The sequence below is a fragment of the Canis lupus genome, chromosome 8 (assembly GCF_048164855.1).
Source record: "Canis lupus baileyi chromosome 8, mCanLup2.hap1, whole genome shotgun sequence".
Taxonomy (NCBI): domain Eukaryota; kingdom Metazoa; phylum Chordata; class Mammalia; order Carnivora; family Canidae; genus Canis; species Canis lupus.
The window spans coordinates 59458176-59474472 of NC_132845.1; the positions used below are offsets into that span (position 1 = coordinate 59458176).

Here is a 16297-nt window from a genome sequence, read left to right on the forward strand (position 1 = left end):
CTGCCCTGTTTTGCAAATCTTTGCTGGTATTTACCCTGTGCCTGGTGCTGGGCAGTCCCCATACAGGCACATGAGGATAGAGAGGACCCTGCCTACAAGGGCACACAGTCTGGAAAGGAGAGGAACCCTAAGAAAACAGTGACCAGGGCAGTGTCGTTGGTGGGCTAACAGAAGTGGGCTCACTGTGCCTGGGGCACTGGGACGGCCACAGGGAGGAGGAGAGACTTGAAGTAAGGGTCAGCAGGTGGACACGACAGAGGCTGTGGAGGAGTGTGTGCCACATGTGCACACTGGAGGAATGAGAACCAGTCCTGTGTGACTAAAGAAGGGCAAGGCAGGAGGTAGAGAGCTTCCAGTAACTGGACTTTATCCTGGAAGCCATAGGGAGCCAGCAAAGATGTAAAGCAGCAGAGAAACCCTTGGCTGTTGTGTGGGGTTAGATGGGGTGAGATTCAAGCTAGTTAGGAGGCCAGACAAGAGATGGTGGTGGAATTGAGCCAAGTTAGTGGCAGTAGGGATGGAGAAGCAAGGGTGGGTTCAAGTGCAGGTTCTGGAATAAAATTGGGGGACCATTTGGAAGAGGGGGAGCTGAAGATTCCAGGCTTTATAGTTTAGACAGAGGGACCTGATGGGGCTCCCTGTGCTGAGCTGGGGTGGGGTTGGCTTAAGCAGGAGGAAACACGTGCCTTTTGATGGCTGATGTTGCCTACTGGCTTCCCAGCCCACCCTTCCTGCCCCCTCTCCTTCCTGATTTGCAGATTTGTCATCTGGCCACAGTCAGGCCCTTTCCCACTCATCCATGCTAGAGCAACCTAACTGCTGGCAAACTGACTGTTTCTGAAACTAGTTTGGTGTACGCTGTCCTCTGGCACTGACCTACCTGGAGTTAAACATTTATAAGCTTACTTAAGAATTGCAGGGCCCAACCCCTTAACAATTCTCCTGCTATTTCACTTTTTCAGACTCTCAAAAGTTCATACATTCGTCACTAGAGTCTCTGTCAGCACCGAGTGCCATGCTGGGCATGGGAGCAAGTGACAGAGCAAAGCGCCACCTCTGCCCACAGAAGGCTCCAAGTCAGGATGGGAGACATATGTCACTGTGTGTTCCTACAGCACTCTTCTTCACCACACATGTCTTAGTAAATTAATTAAAACCCTCGGGAAGGGGCACCTCAGTTGCTCAGTAGTTAAGCAAGGCTCAGGGCATGATCCTGGGGTCCTGGGATCGAGTCCCGCATCAGGCTCCCTGCAGGGAGTCTGCTTCTCCCTCTGCCTGTGTCTCTGCCTCTCTCTCTCAGTTTGTGTGTCTCATGAATACCTAAAAAATAAGTAAATAAGTAAGTAAGTAAGTAAGTAAGTAAGTAAATAAATAAATAAATAAATAAAACCCTTAGGAAACTGAAAGGGCACCAAGAGCCAGCCTCAGGAGCTAGCCCAGGTCCTGTGATGCTCTTGCACATGGTCCAGGGCTTCCCTGGCTGGTTTTCATCCTGATTTGCAGCAAATGGAAAAGAACCCCTTGTGTCTTCGTTTAACAATTTTGTCTCTCTCTTTTTTATTTTATTTTTTTTAAAGATTTATTTATTCATTCAGAGAGAGCGAGAAAGAGGCAGAGACACAGGCAGAGGGAGAAGCAGGCTCCATGCAGGAAGCCCAATGTGGGACTCGATCCCGGGTCTCCAGGATCACACCCCGGGCTGCAGGCAGCACTAAACCACTGCGCCACCAGGGCTACCCTCTCTCTCTTTTTTAAAAAGATTATTCCCTTTTGGGGGGAGAGTCCTCAAGATCTAGGATGAAGAAACTTTCCTCTAGTGAGGATTGTGTTCACTCCTGCTGGATTGCTTGGGCCCTGGTCATTCTGGAACCCCGTAAACTACTCTAGAGATTTCCTGGCGCTGCAGCCTTTCAGAGACAAATTCAAATTCCTTTCATCCTTCAGCCTGGCTTGGAGCCCAGAGAACTCCCCACAGTCTTCTAGGGTATCTCCTTTCACATGTCCCAGCTTGGGCAGACCCGGAGCTTTAACTTCTGTCCTCTACATTTCCACACTGTTCCAGGCAGCTACCACTGCAGCGCAGTTTCTCCAGGCTCTGTCAAATGCATCTCTCTCTGCTATGGTTACCACTCTGGGATCCTCTTGGATTCTTTGGGCCTGCAGCCTCTCCTTACCTTGTCAGTTTCTTTTCTTTTTTTTTTTTTTAAGATTTTTTTTTTTTTTAAGATTTTATTTATTCGAGAGACACAGAAAGAGACAGAGGCAGAGAGGGAAAAGAGGCTCCATGCAGGGAGCCCAATGTAGGACTCCATCCCAGATCCTGGGATCATACCCTGAACTGAAGGCAGACGCTCAGCCTCTGAGCCACTCAGGCATCCCCCTACCCTGTCAGTTTTAAGGACCTTAAAATGTAAAAGAGCACAGGGGCCCCTGGCTGGCTCAGTCAGTAGAGCATGCAACTCTTGATTTTGGGGTTGTGAGTTCGAGTCCAGATTGGATATAGATGTTATTTATAAGATTTTATTTATTTATTTATGAGAGCCAGAGACATGGGCAGAGGGAGAAGCTGGCTCCTTGCAGGGAGCCCGATGTGGGACTCAATCCCAGGACCAGGATCATGCCCTGAGCCACCCACGTGTCCCTAAAATCATAAATATCTTAAGTAATATCCTAAATAAATAAATATCATAAGTAAATAAAAAATGAATGAATGAATGAATTGAAAAAATACTTAGGGTTTATAGTTTTGGCAGTAGGTCTGGTCTGTTACTCAGCCTACTATAAGCAGAAAAGGAAGTCTGTGCTTTGTGCTTCATCCAGATCTCTTCTCTCCCTTCTCCCCACCCTCAGTATCCTCCGGAAAGCTCTAGATAAGATAGCGGAAATCAAGTCTCTGTTGGAAGAAAGGCGGATTGGTGAGTGGGAGACGTTTGGCACTTCTTGACCAGGCGGAGTGAGGCCTTCTGAGAGCAGCAGTCATGGCTCCTGCAGGAGGGAGTCCTGCCACCTCAGCCCCATGTGCTCATTCCGTGGATTTCTGATGGGGAAGCACATCTGGGCAGCCTGGGTCTGGGAGGGGTTGGAGGTCATTACCAGCGCTAAGAGGCAGGGGCTCTCAGTGACCCTCTACAGACTTGGAAGATTGTGCCCCGTCCCCTAAGGCTTCTCTCCCCCTTGTACCTGAGGCAGTAGCCTCCTTCCTGCTACCCTCCCCCACTCACACTTCTTGCTGCGGTAAGCAACCTGCTGCTTTGTGAGAACCATCCTTCAGATGGGAGTTTACAGAGGGTGTTGGCTTCCAAATCTGAACTTTTAGACTGCTGTGGCTCTCCCACCTCTCTTACCCTTTCAGTGAACCCACAGTAGGCAGGCTGCTTGCCTATCAAAACGTCACACTGCCAGTTGGCTTTGTGCAACTTTGAGTGTGTTGAGCCATGCCTGAGAAGGTCAGGAGACTGTCTACATTCTTTTTTTTATTGAATGACATCTACTCAGTAGAGGACTGACCTAACTGTACAGAGAACTTTATGAAATTTTCACTAACCAAGCAAACAGATGTGACCAGTACCTCAGAACCCTTCTTTTGCCCTCTTTGGTTCCTTCCCTGCAAGGGGATCTTGAGAGCAACATCTACCAGATCTGTGAGAGCAGATTGGGCCTCTGACGGCAAGCATCTGCTGGGGGGCCCTTGGTGGTAATTAAGGAGGTGGGCCCCAGGCTGAGCTCCACTGATGGCTCCGTGCACCGGTACAAACGAGGGTCCGGGGCAGGAGCCCCATCTCTGGGGCCTCAGGGGCGCGCTTCCTTCCTGCAGCGGCCAAGATCGCGGGCCTGTACAATGACTCGGAGCCCCCCCGGAAGACCATGCGCAGGGGGGTGCTGATGACGCTGCTGCAGCAGTCGGCCATGACCCTGCCCTTGTGGATCGGGAAACCTGGTGACAAGTGAGGGCAGGCCCGGGGTCAAGGGGCGGAGCTGACAGGAGGGAGGGGCTGGGACTAACCTCTCAGTTCATCCTCAGGCCCCCACCCCTCTGTGGGGCCATTCCAGCCTCTGGGGACTACGTGGCCAAACCTGGAGACAAGGTGGCTGCCCGGGTCAAGGCCGTGGATGGGGATGAGCAGTGGATCCTGGCTGAGGTGGTCAGTTACAGCCACGCCACCAACAAGTAAGTGGACACCCGGCCCTCCGTGGACTCTCCCATCTGTAGGCTGGGAGAAGAGCCCCCCACCCCACTCCAGGGTCCCTGTGGGGACAGGGATGATGTGTGACTCCAGCTCCCTGGGATGCTTCCCCTCCTCATCGCTCTCCGGTTCGGACCGTGCATCTCCCTGCATCCTCTGTTTTCTCTTTGTTCTCCAGGTATGAGGTAGATGACATTGATGAAGAAGGCAAAGAGTGAGTGTTGGGCAGGGAGGGACCATGGAAGCTGCTGGGAAGGAGCCTCCCACCTGGCTGTGGGTTGATCTAAGCCCCCCTTCCAGGAGACATACCCTGAGCCGGCGGCGCATCATCCCTCTGCCCCAGTGGAAAGCCAACCCAGAGACAGACCCCGAAGCCTTATTTCAGAAGGAGCAGCTCGTGCTGGCCCTGTATCCTCAGACCACCTGCTTCTACCGTGCCCTGATCCACACGCCCCCACAACGGGTAAGGTAACCCCTGCAGGGGAGACAGACCATGACACCAGGACTGGGCTGACCAGATGGTCTTGGGGTCACCTTCCACTTTTTCCCCTCCTGTCCTCATCTGACAGCCCCTCTGAGCTAAGAGAGTCCTGCAAGTTTCTCCCTCTCTCCTGCTTACTCTGCCCCATAGGGGCCCTCAAGCCCTGTCCCCTAAGGCAGTGCCAGCTAATCCTCAGAGTCCTAGCAAACCCCGAGTGGAATGGAACCAGTATATCCTCTAGTCTCACCCCACTTTTGCACTGAGACGAGCAGCCCTGAGGTGGGAAGCACTGTGCCCAGGACCTGTCTTCCCTGCCTTGACTCATCCACCACTGGCCTTTCTTCATCTGAGGCCATGCTCCCTTGTGCTGGTGACCCAACACCTGATGGCAGCTTCAAGGCTGCTCTGCTTGCTTCCTCCAGGATCCCTGCCTGCTGCCCTCGGTGTTTTCCCTGATCTCCTTCTTAGAGGGTCCCCAAAAGGCACCAGACTCTCCATGTAGAATCCCCCCAACGTAGACCGCGAATCTTCCTCCTCCCTGCTCTTTGTCCCCTGGCACTTTGTTGCCGAGAATAGGGTTGTGTCATAGCAGGAACTAAATTCTGAGTGAAGATGGGGACAGGAGAGGCTGGGAGCCCGTGTACCAGAGGTTTCTGTCAGTCTGGGCTGGGGGGCCTTGCCTGGGGGTCTCTGACTAGCCCCTCCTGTCTGCCCCCTGCCGCAGCCCCAGGATGACTATTCAGTCCTGTTTGAAGACACCTCCTATGCAGATGGTTACTCCCCTCCCCTCAATGTGGCCCAGAGGTACGTGGTGGCTTGTAAGGAGCCCAAGAAAAAGTGAAGTGGGCTGGCAGACTCAAGATCTCCTGCCACTCCCCCAGGGGAATGCAACAAAAGATTGTGGCAAATAAATATTGTTCCCCTTTGCCCACGTCTCCTCGGTTTTGTTTTTCCAGGCCCTTCTGCCCCTCCCCATACCAGGGCAGGTTGGGGAATTGGAGAGCTGGAGGGAGGGAAGATAGCTTCATTTGATCCCAGGGGGAATTCCTTCCAGCTCAGGTTTGCTTTTTGCTTGCATTAAAGGCTCTCAGTGTAATACCAATGGAATTTTATTTTTGAAGCTGGGGGCTGGCTGTGTCAGAGCACGGGGCCTTTGGGTGCCTCCTGGGGGCACTGCTCACAGCTGTGTGCGGAAGCTGAGGCCACAACCCTCCATCTTCTTGGCATAGTCGGCATCAAAGCGCTCATTCTGGGCCACAGTGAAGGTGGTCTTCCAGTCCCCCGAGATGCCTGTGGGTGGAGGGGAAGGTGGCTGCAGGTCCCGGCTGCAGAGCAGGCCCCAGATGGCCCAGGCCAACTCTTGCCTCCGTTTTCATGTTTGCCTCCCCAGATGGCCATCCTGCATGGGTACTCACCTTTCCTCATGAAGGCAGAAATGCTGTGGTCCATGATGTCAGGAGATAAGGTGGTGTAGTTAGCCATGGAGTTGTTCTTCATCTCCTTGAAAGACGTGTGCTGGACAATGAGATCCACAGTCTCCTCTGGCAGGGAGCGCCCCACAAACTTCAGGATCTTCTGAATCTCCCTTTTGGGGTTCTGGAGCAGCAGAGGGGCTTTTCAGTGGAGATTGGGCTTGCTTACTGAGCAAACAAGAGGGAGGCCACCCAGCTCCTCCCCAGGGGATCTGGCCACTTCCACTTAGAGATCTCTCAGCCTCAGGCTCCTTGACTTGGGTTGTCTTTCCCTGGGGCACATTAGTTGCCCCTGCCCTGTGACCCTTGGGCCCTCTTGTTTGGGTACTGATGGGTGAGGGCAGGGACAGTCCTCTTTAATAACTGTGGCCCCAGGGAGAGCAACAGCAGGGAATGGCCGGTGTCACTCAGGTCTGAGATCTGAGCTCCACAGTGTTGCTGCCCAGGTAACACTGTAGCCCCAAGTCTCGGGCAGGAAGGCAGGCGGGGGGACCAGGGCACTGGCTAAGGCAGGTGGCTGAGAAGGCCTCGGCAGGTCCCTGCCTCTCCACATGGGACCTGGAGGGAAGCAGCAGCAGGTAGCCTCACCTCTTTCATGTCCTCATAGAAGAGGTAGAGAACAGGGTGAGTGTGACTCAGCTCCCACCATTCCTGCACATGCTGATACCAGGACCCATAGGACACTGGGGTGGGGGGGGAGATATGGACACAGAGGCTGGTATTAGTTTTGGTTGGCTGCTGCTCAGCTCCACCCCACTCCTTCCTCCAGACTCAGGCTCACCTTCCCCAGCCATGAACTTCTCCAGGAAGCTGTCCCAGGTGTCAGGGTCAGGGTGCACCTTGGCCATGCGGTAGAAGTGGTAATAGGAGACAGCTACATCTTTTGCGTTGCGGGCGACGTAGACCACCTGGAGGACATCCCCCACACACAGACAGCCCCCCCAAGCATCATCACCACACAGCAAGCCAGGCAGTTCCACCCTTCAGCGCATCCCTATGAGGAAGTTAGCTCTTGGTCTGGCAAAGGGAGAAACAGGCTTAGAGGCTGACTTGCTTGTGGTCCCTGGAACCTTATTTTATGCTAATCTAATCCTCTCAGTGCTGCCATACCCAGATTTGGAACAAGGTATGCCAGGTTTTCACCAGCCCTCTCTTCCACGGGCCTGAGGAGGCCTAGAGAAGACTGCCTTTCTCAGCTCTGCACAGAGAAGTCTCACTTCCACTGACCCCCCACCACACGATGAAGCAGACAGCCATCCCCCTTACCGTGAGACCTTCCCAGCAGAGAGGGCCAAAGCTAGGATGGCCCCAGTGGCCTCCTTCCCTAGATTCCGCTGCCACTCACCTTGACCTTCTGATCCAACAAGGTCTGGGGGAGCAGGGCCAGGGGCAGGTGTGTCTTGATGAGTCGTGGGGCTGGTGTATCTTTTAGAACCTCCAAACCTGTGCCATGGGTAGAGAAAGGTCTGCTGAGCTGGAGCCCAGTCCTGCCTCTTCCCTCTGCTCCACTCATCCCCAGAGCCCCACCACACACCTGTGGGAATCCCTGGAGCCTTGAACTCAAGGAAGGGTACCCGGATGAAGACGGGGGCCCTGCGACACTTCTCTACATCACCGTCTTGGTAGATCATGTCCAGGATCTCGCTCACCCAAGTGGTGCCTGGAGAGCAGGCAGAGGGGAGGTGAGCAGGACCAAGGGCAGGCCTCTACTGGCCCAACGCAGGGGACTGTGGCCCAGGAGAGGGGTGGGTGGCCCTCATCACCTACCAGATTTGGGGTACGTGCTGATAAGCAGGTCATCAGGCTGAGCTTGGAAGTCCTGCAGTGACTCCAGTGCCTCTGCAAAGTACTTGATTAGAGGGATCCCCTTCACATACTTCAGTGGTGGGCGCGAGGTGTCGGGAATGTCCTCCATGCTGCGTCAAGGACCAGAGTGTGGTCTACTTGCCTTAACAACATCACAATATGCCATGTGTTGAAATCTTGCTGTAAGATAAGGAACTGAGGCTGACTTGCCCCTGCTCACAAAGCTAGTGGGTGGTGGGAGCTGGGGTTCAAGCTGAGATGTGACATTCATGCAGTGGGTCATGCAGTTGGCTGCACCTTTGATTTACCTGCAGAGCTTTTTAAAATCCCTGTGCCTGGAGGCACACCCCAAACCAATTAAATCAGTCTCTCAGGGCCCAACCTGTTTTCTGGAAGCTTTCCAGGAGACTCCACTGTGCACTTGAGAGAACTACTCTAATGTCTGCCTGGCCTAACTCCCCGCCTGCCAGCTTGCTTTCTCCCACTACTTTCTGGCAGCCCCTGGCCTACAGTATCAGCCTGCTCTCCCTGCCATCCCCTTGGGCCCCTGGGGCCCCTCACACAGGGAAACATTCCAAAGGCTAGCTGAGCCTGTGATCCCTCCTGCCCAATCACACTCCCGTCTTGGCTTAAGGATAAACAGGCAGCTGAGCAACTGAGCCTGTTTGGGAGCTAGAGTCTGATATGCAGATGAGCAAAAGTGATGAGTCACCAGAAGGGGATTTCATTCCAGATTGTGGTTGGCAGATTGAGATGCCCCATAAAGAGAAAGGGCAAGGAGGCCAGTACAGGCCAGAGAGAGAGAGGAGCTAGCCCTGCAAAGGGAGGGAGGCCTGGCCCAGCCCACCCCACCCCCCCCGGCACTCACCAGATCTCTTTGGGTCTTGGCCTCCTGACTACTTTGTGCTGTGGCTTACTGGGGCAGTGTGGGGAGTGCAGAACTGCTTTCTGAGTTGAGGGTTTATAAATCCAAAGTGGGAGGGATCGGAGCCAGCGATGGGATCTGGCTGTCTTCCAAGAAGGAAAGGGTGGAGTTTAGAGTGGGAAGGTCCCACTCTGCTCCCCTCCTGAGACCAGCCCTACCAGAACCAAGCTTAGACTGGCCTGAAAACCCAAGATGTGGGTTTAGGATATAGAAAATAAAAGGAAGACTGAAACTAGGCAAAAGGTCCAATATGTTTTCATTTTTATTTTGGGAGTGTTTTTTGAGCTGTAATCCTGGCTCCTGACCTGCCCTCTAACTCCACCCCTGCAGGGCGGGCCAACTGACGTTTTTTCTAATGGAGCTAGCCAGATTTGAGAGTGCAGAGTGGAGGGGAAAGGTGGCATGCTTGTGAGCAAGCCACTCACCTTCCTACTGGCTCCAGGCCAGTTTTGAAGATATCAAAGGTTCAGGCTGGGAGTGGACCCCAGACCCCCAGCAGTTCAAGCATTCTAGAACTGTCACTCTGACCTCTGACCACAAGGCCAGTATGGAGCAATGGGAGGGGTGGGGGTGGAGGGGCAGAAGAGGTGGGGCAGGAGGAAAGAGCAAGAACCCTGGGAGTGAGTCCAGCTCCACGGCTCCCGAGGATTGCATGGATTCACTCACAATGGGTAACAGAACCATGGCCCCCACAAGGTACTTTTCTTTCACTGGGTTTGAAGGGGCTCCGCACAGAGACCAGGAGTTGGGGCCTGGAGAGCCACCGGGCCATGGGGTCATGTATCCCCCTACCCACCCTGCTCTTGGCCTTTGTCCTTACTATTTGGATTAAAGTTCAAAGTCAGGGCACCCGGGTGGCTCAGTGATTGAGCATCTGCCTTTGGCTCAGGTCATAGTCCTGGGGTCCGGGATCAAGTCCCACATTGGGCTTCCTGCAAGGAGCCTGATACAGGACTCGATCCTGGGATCACACCCTGAGCTCAAGGCAGATGTTCAACCACTGAGCCACCCAGGTGCTTCCCAGTAAGTAAAATCTTAAATAAAGTAAATAAAGCTCAGAGTCAAGCTGGGCACTGATTTTGTGTTTTTAAAGGTGATTTCTTTCAGGATATACTTGTTTTTGTTTTTTAAGATTTTATTTTATTCATGAGAGACAGAGAGAGAGAAAGATAGGCAGAGACACAGGCAGAGGGAGGAGCAGACTCCCTGCAAGGAGCCCGATATGGGACTCGATCCTGGGATCACACCCTGAGCTGAAGGCAGATGTTCAACCACTGAGCCACCCAGGCATCCCAGTAAGTAAAATCTTTAAAAAATGTAAATAAAGCTCAAAGTCAAGCTGGGCACTGATTTTGTTTTTTTAAAGGTGATTTCTTTCAGAAAATACTTATTTTTGTTTTTCTTAAAGATTTTATTTATTCATGAGAGACACACACACAGAGAGAGAGAGGCGCAGAGACACAGGCAGAGGGAGAAGCAGGCTCCATGCAGGGAGCCTGACATGGGACTCGATCCCGGGTCCCCGGGACCATGCCCCGGCCAAAGGCAGCACTAAACCGCCGAGCCACCCAGGCTGCCCTGGGCACTGATTTTAGATGGGCTCTAAGTCTCCCAAGTACTCAAAGGACTCTGTGCCATCACAAGCATGCTGGGGAAAGCTGAGGTGTACAGACCTCTAGGAAGAAGAGAGGCTGGTCCATGCTGGCGAGTGACCCCTCCCAATTCTCCTCTTTTCCTCAGGCCCCAGTGACCCGCAGGGCCTCTGCCTCCTAGCACCAGCCCCCCCAAACACCACAAAGTTCCCTTAACTCAGACTCTTTATTGTAATCAAGTAAAAATTGCCTAGACCCCTGCGGGGGGTGGATGGCACAGACGGAGTGGGCAGAGGGCTGGGGCTGCTGAGGTGAGTCAGGGTCAGGTCTCCAGCATGTCCGTCCAGTGTTCCTGTAGAGACAAGAGAACTGGTCAAAGGCAGCCTCAGGTATGGGGTGGGCTAGGGAGTCTGAGGCCCAAGCCACCTCTCACCTCTTCTAACTCCAAGTCCTCCTCTTCCTCCTCGTTGCCCATTCGGCACAGCCAGATCAGGTCTCCCCACAGCACTGAGTTCTTACAGCTACCAAGGGGTACGGTTGGTAGGAGATACAGTCAGGATCACAAGCTGCCTCCAGGCTAGGCCCTGGGTGCCAAGATAAGGACTTAGCTTATCTCAGCTTCAGGCCTGGGCCTGGACATAGACAACTGGCACCATCTTCCCAGAGCTAGACCAGGCTGGGGTGGGAGTGTTGGACTCACCCAGGGCATTGGCCCTCTAGGGGCAGAAGCTGCCCTGGCTCCTCTTGCAGGAACTCCTCAGCTAGGCAGATCATGTGGGCCCTTAGGCGGCAGCCAGAGTGGGGGCAGCACAGGGGGCCCTCTTCATCCTGTCGAAGGTGGCAGGTGGGTGAGAGAGAAAACCAGGGGGAATGATGTAGCTAACACTCAGGATTTCTATGGACCAGACACTGTTGCAGAGGCTCTACATTAACAACGCTATGACACACATACTATTATTTGCATTTTACAGATGGACCTGAGTCATGGAGAGGTTATACTACTTGTCTACAGGGACTAAGCCAGCCAATTTTCTCTGAGCATTAGCAGTGATTATATAAACAGCATGACCACTGCAGCCAGACCTATAATTCTTACATGCTAAGTGATCTCAGGCAGGTCACTTAATCTCTGAATGGCAAGTATTCAACTTACACACTTCCTGAGAGCTCAGAAGTCAGGCCCATCATCCCAGTTAATTTGTTAAATATTTATTGGCCACCTGCTCTTTGCCAGACCTTTTTACAGCAGTGAACAAGAACTGCCTTGTATTGGGGCAGGGGAGAAACTGACCATAAGATCTAAAAAAAAAAAACCCATCTATGTTAGTAAGTCCTTAGGCTTTAAAGGAAAAAAAAGGGGGGGCAGGGGAGTGTACAAGAAAGAAGTGCAGTTTTAGATGGAGAGCCAAGGAAGACCTCGTGGAGAAGGAGAAGGCATTTTATAAAGACCGAAGTGAAGGTCTAGGGCAGAAGCTAACAGTCAAAGGGGAAGAGCAAAGGCCCTGAGCAGGACGGTGCCGGTTTCGAAGAATGGCAGCAAGTACCATCCCCATTTTAGCGGTGACCAAGGTTGTCACTGGGCCGCCCGGTCCTTCCATGAGCAGCTGGATCCCAAGCCGGCCCTGGCGGCCAGGTGGGCGGCTCACCTGGAAGGAGCGCGCGCACAGGGCGCAGGAGGCGTCGGCGTCTCGGTCGCGCTCGGGCTCCGGGTCAGCCGAGGGCCCCGCGCGGCGCTCCCGGGCGCGGGGCGGCGGAGGCCCGAAGGCCAGCGGCATGTGTGGCGGCGGCGGCGGGCACAGCTCGCGACGGAAGTCGGCGCGCAGCCAGCGCACGGTGAGCGGGAGGCGCGCCCAGGGCGGCGCGCGCAGCATGTGCGCCAGCACGCGCAGGTGGAAAGCGAAGGCCGCCTCGCTGCGCAGGCGCGGGCCCACGTGCGCCAGGCGGCGCGAGGCCCGCGGGTGCTGCCAGGCCCACTCGAACTGCGGGCGGGGAGTAGGGGCTTCAGGGCCGCCCGGGGGAGGCGCCAAGCCCCGGCCTTCCTCCCACCACCCTCGTCTCCTTTCTTACCCGAAGGGCGGCCACGGCAGAAGGGAAGCCGTGCACGATAAGCACCATCTCCCTGGGGACAAGAACGAGGCCCGTGAGACCCGCCCCAGCCCGGGTCAAGCCGAATCCCCTCGCCATGGCTCAACCCCAGTCCGACCCGAGAGCGAAGGCCTCACGCCCACCCGGCTTCAAACCCAGTCCGCGGGGCCCTGCCGCCTTCGCGGAGGTCAGTCCCTTCGCACCTGCCAACTTCAGGCCCCACCTCCAGCGGAAGTACTTAAGAGCCCTCCTCAGCTCCTCTCCCTTGGGGGCTCTCTTTTCTAACCCCAGCCTTGTCCATCAGCGTGCTGTCGCCGGGCCAAGCCCAGATCATCGTCCCCTTCCTCCCCAAACCCTTCCTCATCATCCCACAGCTGTTTCACAGGCTCCGCCCCCTCGCCACGCTCCTCCCCTGTGATAGGCCCGCCCTGCTCACCGGGGCCCCGGCTCCGCCTCCTCGCCACGCTCCTCCCCTGTGATAGGCCCGCCCTGCTCACCGGGGGCCCCGGCTCCGCCCCCTCGCCACGCTCCTCCCCTGTGATAGGCCCGCCCTGCTCACCGGGGGCCCCGGCTCCGCCTCCTCGCCACGCTCCTCCCCTATGATAGGCCCGCCCTGCTCACTGGGGCCCCGGCTCCGCCTCCTCACCACGCTCCTCCCCTGTGATAGGCCCGCCCTACTCACCGGGGCCCCGGCTCCGCCTCCTCGCCACGCTCCTCCCCTGTGATAGGCCCGCCCTGCTCACCGGGGGCCCCGGCTCCGCCTCCTCGCCACGCTCCTCCCCTGTGATAGGCCCGCCCTGCTTACCGGGGCCCCACCCCCGGCCCTGTAGCAGCCACCACAGGGCTCCGCCCCCTCGGCAGGCCTCTCCTCCTTCGAGCCCCGCCTCCTTCTTGAAGCCCTCCCTCCGGATAGTAATCCGCTCCCTCTTACCAGGGCCCGCGTCCGCTGGTCCGCCAGGCCCCGCCTTTTTTGCGGCCCCCGTTGTGCTGCTGGACCCGACGAGCAGGGTTGACGGTGAACCCCACGTAGACGCGACCCCGGTGCCGAGGGTTCAGGCAGTAGAGCAGGTAGACGCCGAAGAAGGGCCCGGGCCTCGCCGCGCCCCCCGCAGGGCCCATCGGGATTTGTGGGTTGATTGCTGGGCCTGTGACCTCAGAGAGGGCTGGGCTGCCTGGGCCGCAAGATCCTTGTCTCGGGGAGAGCGTTTGGGGGCGAGCCCGAGGTACCTTAGAGGCCGCAGCAATGCAGGTTCGCGCACCCTCTCCTGGCTGGAGTAGGGTGTTCAAACCGGCTCGCAGAACCCAGGCTGCGGTGCAGGCGGCGGGCCCCAATTAGCGCCCGAGTCCGTCCTCGTGCAGACTCTGATTGGCTGCTGGATGGTAACCGCGGAAAGCCGGGCTTACGTGAGGGCGGAAGTGCTGAGGTTACGGACGCCCTAGTAAGGGCGGGAGGAGGGGCCTCAGCGGAAGTGGCGTCACTAAGGGCGGAAGGAGTGTGGCTGGGGTCGAAGCCGGGGTTCCATCCCGGCTGGGCTGCCGCCCCTTCTGGACTGCTGCAATGGAACTCAGCGCCGAATACCTCCGGGAGAAGCTGCAGCGGGACCTGGAGGCAGAGCATGTGGTGAGTTGAGAGGCCTGGATTCCCCAACGAGGGGAAAGAGCGCCTGAGGGGAGGGCTTCACAGCCTGCGCGCCGTTCTTTCTGCCCCATAGGAAGTCGAGGACACGACTCCCAACCGTTGCGCGTCCAGCTTCCGAGTGCTGGTGGTGTCGGCCAAGTTCGAGGGGAAGCCGCTGCTTCAGAGACACCGGTGAGGTCCCGGGAATACCTCGCTCAGCGCCATCCCAGCGCTGGAGCCACAACCCTGGCCCCTCCCCTAACCCTGACTCCCTCGCCCCAGCCAGCGGGCCCCGCACGGTGAGCCACGGCCCCAGGGATCCCGCCTTCCAAGGATCCCTGTGCTGAGACCGAGGCCCTCTGCCCCTTTGGTTCCCAGGGCCCGGGGACCTCCAGCGTCCTGGGTCACCCTGCTTTCTGGGACCACGACTGAGACTCCGGCCTTCCATTTCCTCGCCCCATCTCTCCCCCAGGCTGGTGAACACGTGCCTGGCAGAAGAGCTCCTGCACATTCACGCCTTTGAGCAGAAAACCCTGACCCCAGAGCAGTGGGCCCGTGAGCGCCAGAAATAAGAGCCCAAGGCCCACACAGCCATTAAATTATGAATCAGGGCCAGCTTCTGTGTCAGCGTGTTGTATATGGGAGGGTGGGAGGGGTGCTGGGCTGGAGTCTAGAGCCTGGTTTCTCCCCGCCCGCCCGCCCGCTCTCCATCGTCTTACCTCGGACGAGCCCTTCACACACAGGCCTCTGTGTCCCCACTTACAAAATCGAACTTCCATCCTTAAAGTCTTTTTCAGGGCAGGCACCACCAGCCTCTGCAATTCCTGGCACAGCCCTATTCATTGGCCATTGCTGGGGATTCCTGGCCTCTCTGCCAGTCTTCGGGACACACAGATGAAAAAGTACCCGGGTTTCAGGGTGATGGCCAATTTAACAAACTTCCCCCACTCCCCAACATCGCCTGATGTCAGAGGCATACTGGAGGATTCGCACTTCCCTGCAGGTTACCCAGCCTTTCAGGGTCTTGGGGTGTGGTGCCCCAGCAAGGACGCCACAGCACCTGGAATGTGGATGCTTTCTGGTCCACTGGAGGAAGTCCAGTGAACCTTTAGCCCAGGGCTTGATGTGGCCACATTGCCCCTGGGTAGACCATGAGGGCTTCAGGAATGGAGCTGTGGGCAGGAGATAGGGATAGGGTTAAAGTGGGAAAACAAAGCCCCTTGAGCCATAAAATTGGGGCGCACGATGTCCCTAGTATCAATCTTTTTTTTAAATTTATTTTTATTTATTTATTCATGAGAGCAGCAGAGACACAGGGAGAGGGAGTAGGCTTCCAGCAAGGAGCCCAATGTGGGACTTGATCCCATGATTTGGGGATCATGCCCTGACCCAAAGGCAGATGCTCAACCACTGAGCCACCCGGGCTGCCCCTAGTATCAATCTTAAACACAGGTACCAGGATTGGTAAGGCCTGGCACAGATGGGGTCCCTCAGACCCAGGAGGGCAGCAAGAGACCCAGATGGGGCCAGGGCTCTTGGGTAGTGAGGGGTCTCAACCAAGTCTTCAACCCAAGTCTTCAACCACTCCACTACTCTGATCCCATTTTTCAGGGCCAGTTTTTTGACCCCTAAATAACCATCCCACTTGCTACCTCTCTCTTGTTCCTGTCAGAGGGAGAATGGGCTAGTAAAGCTATAAGTCATGGTGATAGTGGGTTAACCCTTCTGTGTTCCTAGGATCCTCTCCTGAACTTTTTTCAGTTCCCTTGGGCCAGGAGGAAAGCTAGTGGCTAAGTATCCTCAAGTACTACTTCGCTATAAGGGCTCATATACCCACACTCCCCCTGCCCCACCCCCCACCAATGTGCAAGACAGGCTCAGGGAAGGAATGTCACTTTAAGAGGCCCAGGGTCCAGATTTTTGCTGCTCCCTTTTATCACACCTCTGATTGGATCCACTTACTGCATTCAGAGCTACAGTGCTATCCCTTCCCATTCTATAGAGCAGCTGAGACCTGGAGAGAAGTGACTTGCCCGGGTCACATGGCTTGCATAGAGATTGAGACTCAAATGGTTGTTTTTCTCCCTCTTGCTGAAGCAGGGCAGGGGGCCATGAATGAGGCACTTAGTCCTGC

The 16297-nt window shown here is 55.8% G+C and overlaps 4 protein-coding genes across 14 annotated transcripts in view; 2 read left to right on the top strand and 2 right to left on the bottom strand.

The window, feature by feature from the left end:
• SGF29 (SAGA complex associated factor 29) overlaps positions 1-5592 on the top strand; it is a 29548-nt gene extending 23956 nt beyond the window's left edge. For all 6 annotated transcript variants that reach the window (XM_072836360.1, XM_072836357.1, XM_072836359.1 and 3 more), the window contains 6 exons: positions 2851-2915; positions 3815-3944; positions 4022-4168; positions 4363-4398; positions 4485-4647; positions 5390-5592. In XM_072836360.1, coding sequence (XP_072692461.1) covers positions 2851-2915; positions 3815-3944; positions 4022-4168; positions 4363-4398; positions 4485-4647; positions 5390-5506 — 658 coding nt within the window. In that variant the 3' untranslated portion in view covers positions 5507-5592. The remainder of the gene's footprint in view (positions 1-2850; positions 2916-3814; positions 3945-4021; positions 4169-4362; positions 4399-4484; positions 4648-5389) is intronic.
• A 166-nt stretch (positions 5593-5758) lies between these two features.
• On the bottom strand, positions 5759-9397 carry LOC140638652 (sulfotransferase 1A1). 2 transcript variants are annotated; one of them, XM_072836363.1, is made up of 8 exons: positions 8812-9397; positions 7905-8085; positions 7672-7797; positions 7483-7580; positions 6919-7045; positions 6726-6820; positions 6081-6261; positions 5759-5955 (listed from the first exon to the last, which is right to left on the bottom strand). In XM_072836363.1, exons 2-8 carry the CDS (start codon positions 8050-8052, stop codon positions 5843-5845), a joined length of 888 nt encoding a protein of 295 aa, XP_072692464.1. In that variant the 5' UTR covers positions 8053-8085; positions 8812-9397; the 3' UTR covers positions 5759-5842. The 2 variants fall into 2 exon arrangements, with proteins under 2 accessions (XP_072692464.1, XP_072692465.1); XM_072836364.1 differs by having other exon boundaries at positions 7905-8123.
• Positions 9398-10672: 1275 nt separating this feature from the next.
• On the bottom strand, positions 10673-14108 carry SLX1A (SLX1 homolog A, structure-specific endonuclease subunit). 3 transcript variants are annotated; one of them, XM_072836365.1, is made up of 6 exons: positions 13477-13966; positions 12528-12579; positions 12107-12439; positions 11161-11288; positions 10894-10981; positions 10673-10812 (listed from the first exon to the last, which is right to left on the bottom strand). In XM_072836365.1, exons 1-6 carry the CDS (start codon positions 13662-13664, stop codon positions 10783-10785), a joined length of 819 nt encoding a protein of 272 aa, XP_072692466.1. In that variant the 5' UTR covers positions 13665-13966; the 3' UTR covers positions 10673-10782. The 3 variants fall into 3 exon arrangements, with proteins under 3 accessions (XP_072692466.1, XP_072692468.1, XP_072692467.1); XM_072836367.1 differs by lacking the exon at positions 12107-12439 and having other exon boundaries at positions 13477-13953; XM_072836366.1 differs by lacking the exon at positions 10673-10812 and having other exon boundaries at positions 10905-11044; positions 13477-14108.
• BOLA2B (bolA family member 2B) lies at positions 13399-14778 on the top strand. Of its 3 annotated transcripts, none has more exons than XM_072836368.1 (3): positions 13399-14166; positions 14258-14355; positions 14446-14778. In XM_072836368.1, exons 1-3 carry the CDS (start codon positions 14104-14106, stop codon positions 14684-14686), a joined length of 402 nt encoding a protein of 133 aa, XP_072692469.1. In that variant the 5' UTR covers positions 13399-14103; the 3' UTR covers positions 14687-14778. The 3 variants fall into 3 exon arrangements, with proteins under 3 accessions (XP_072692469.1, XP_072692470.1, XP_072692472.1); XM_072836369.1 differs by having other exon boundaries at positions 13411-14166; positions 14542-14778; XM_072836371.1 differs by having other exon boundaries at positions 13420-14166; positions 14636-14778.
• The last annotated feature ends 1519 nt before the right edge of the window (positions 14779-16297 follow it).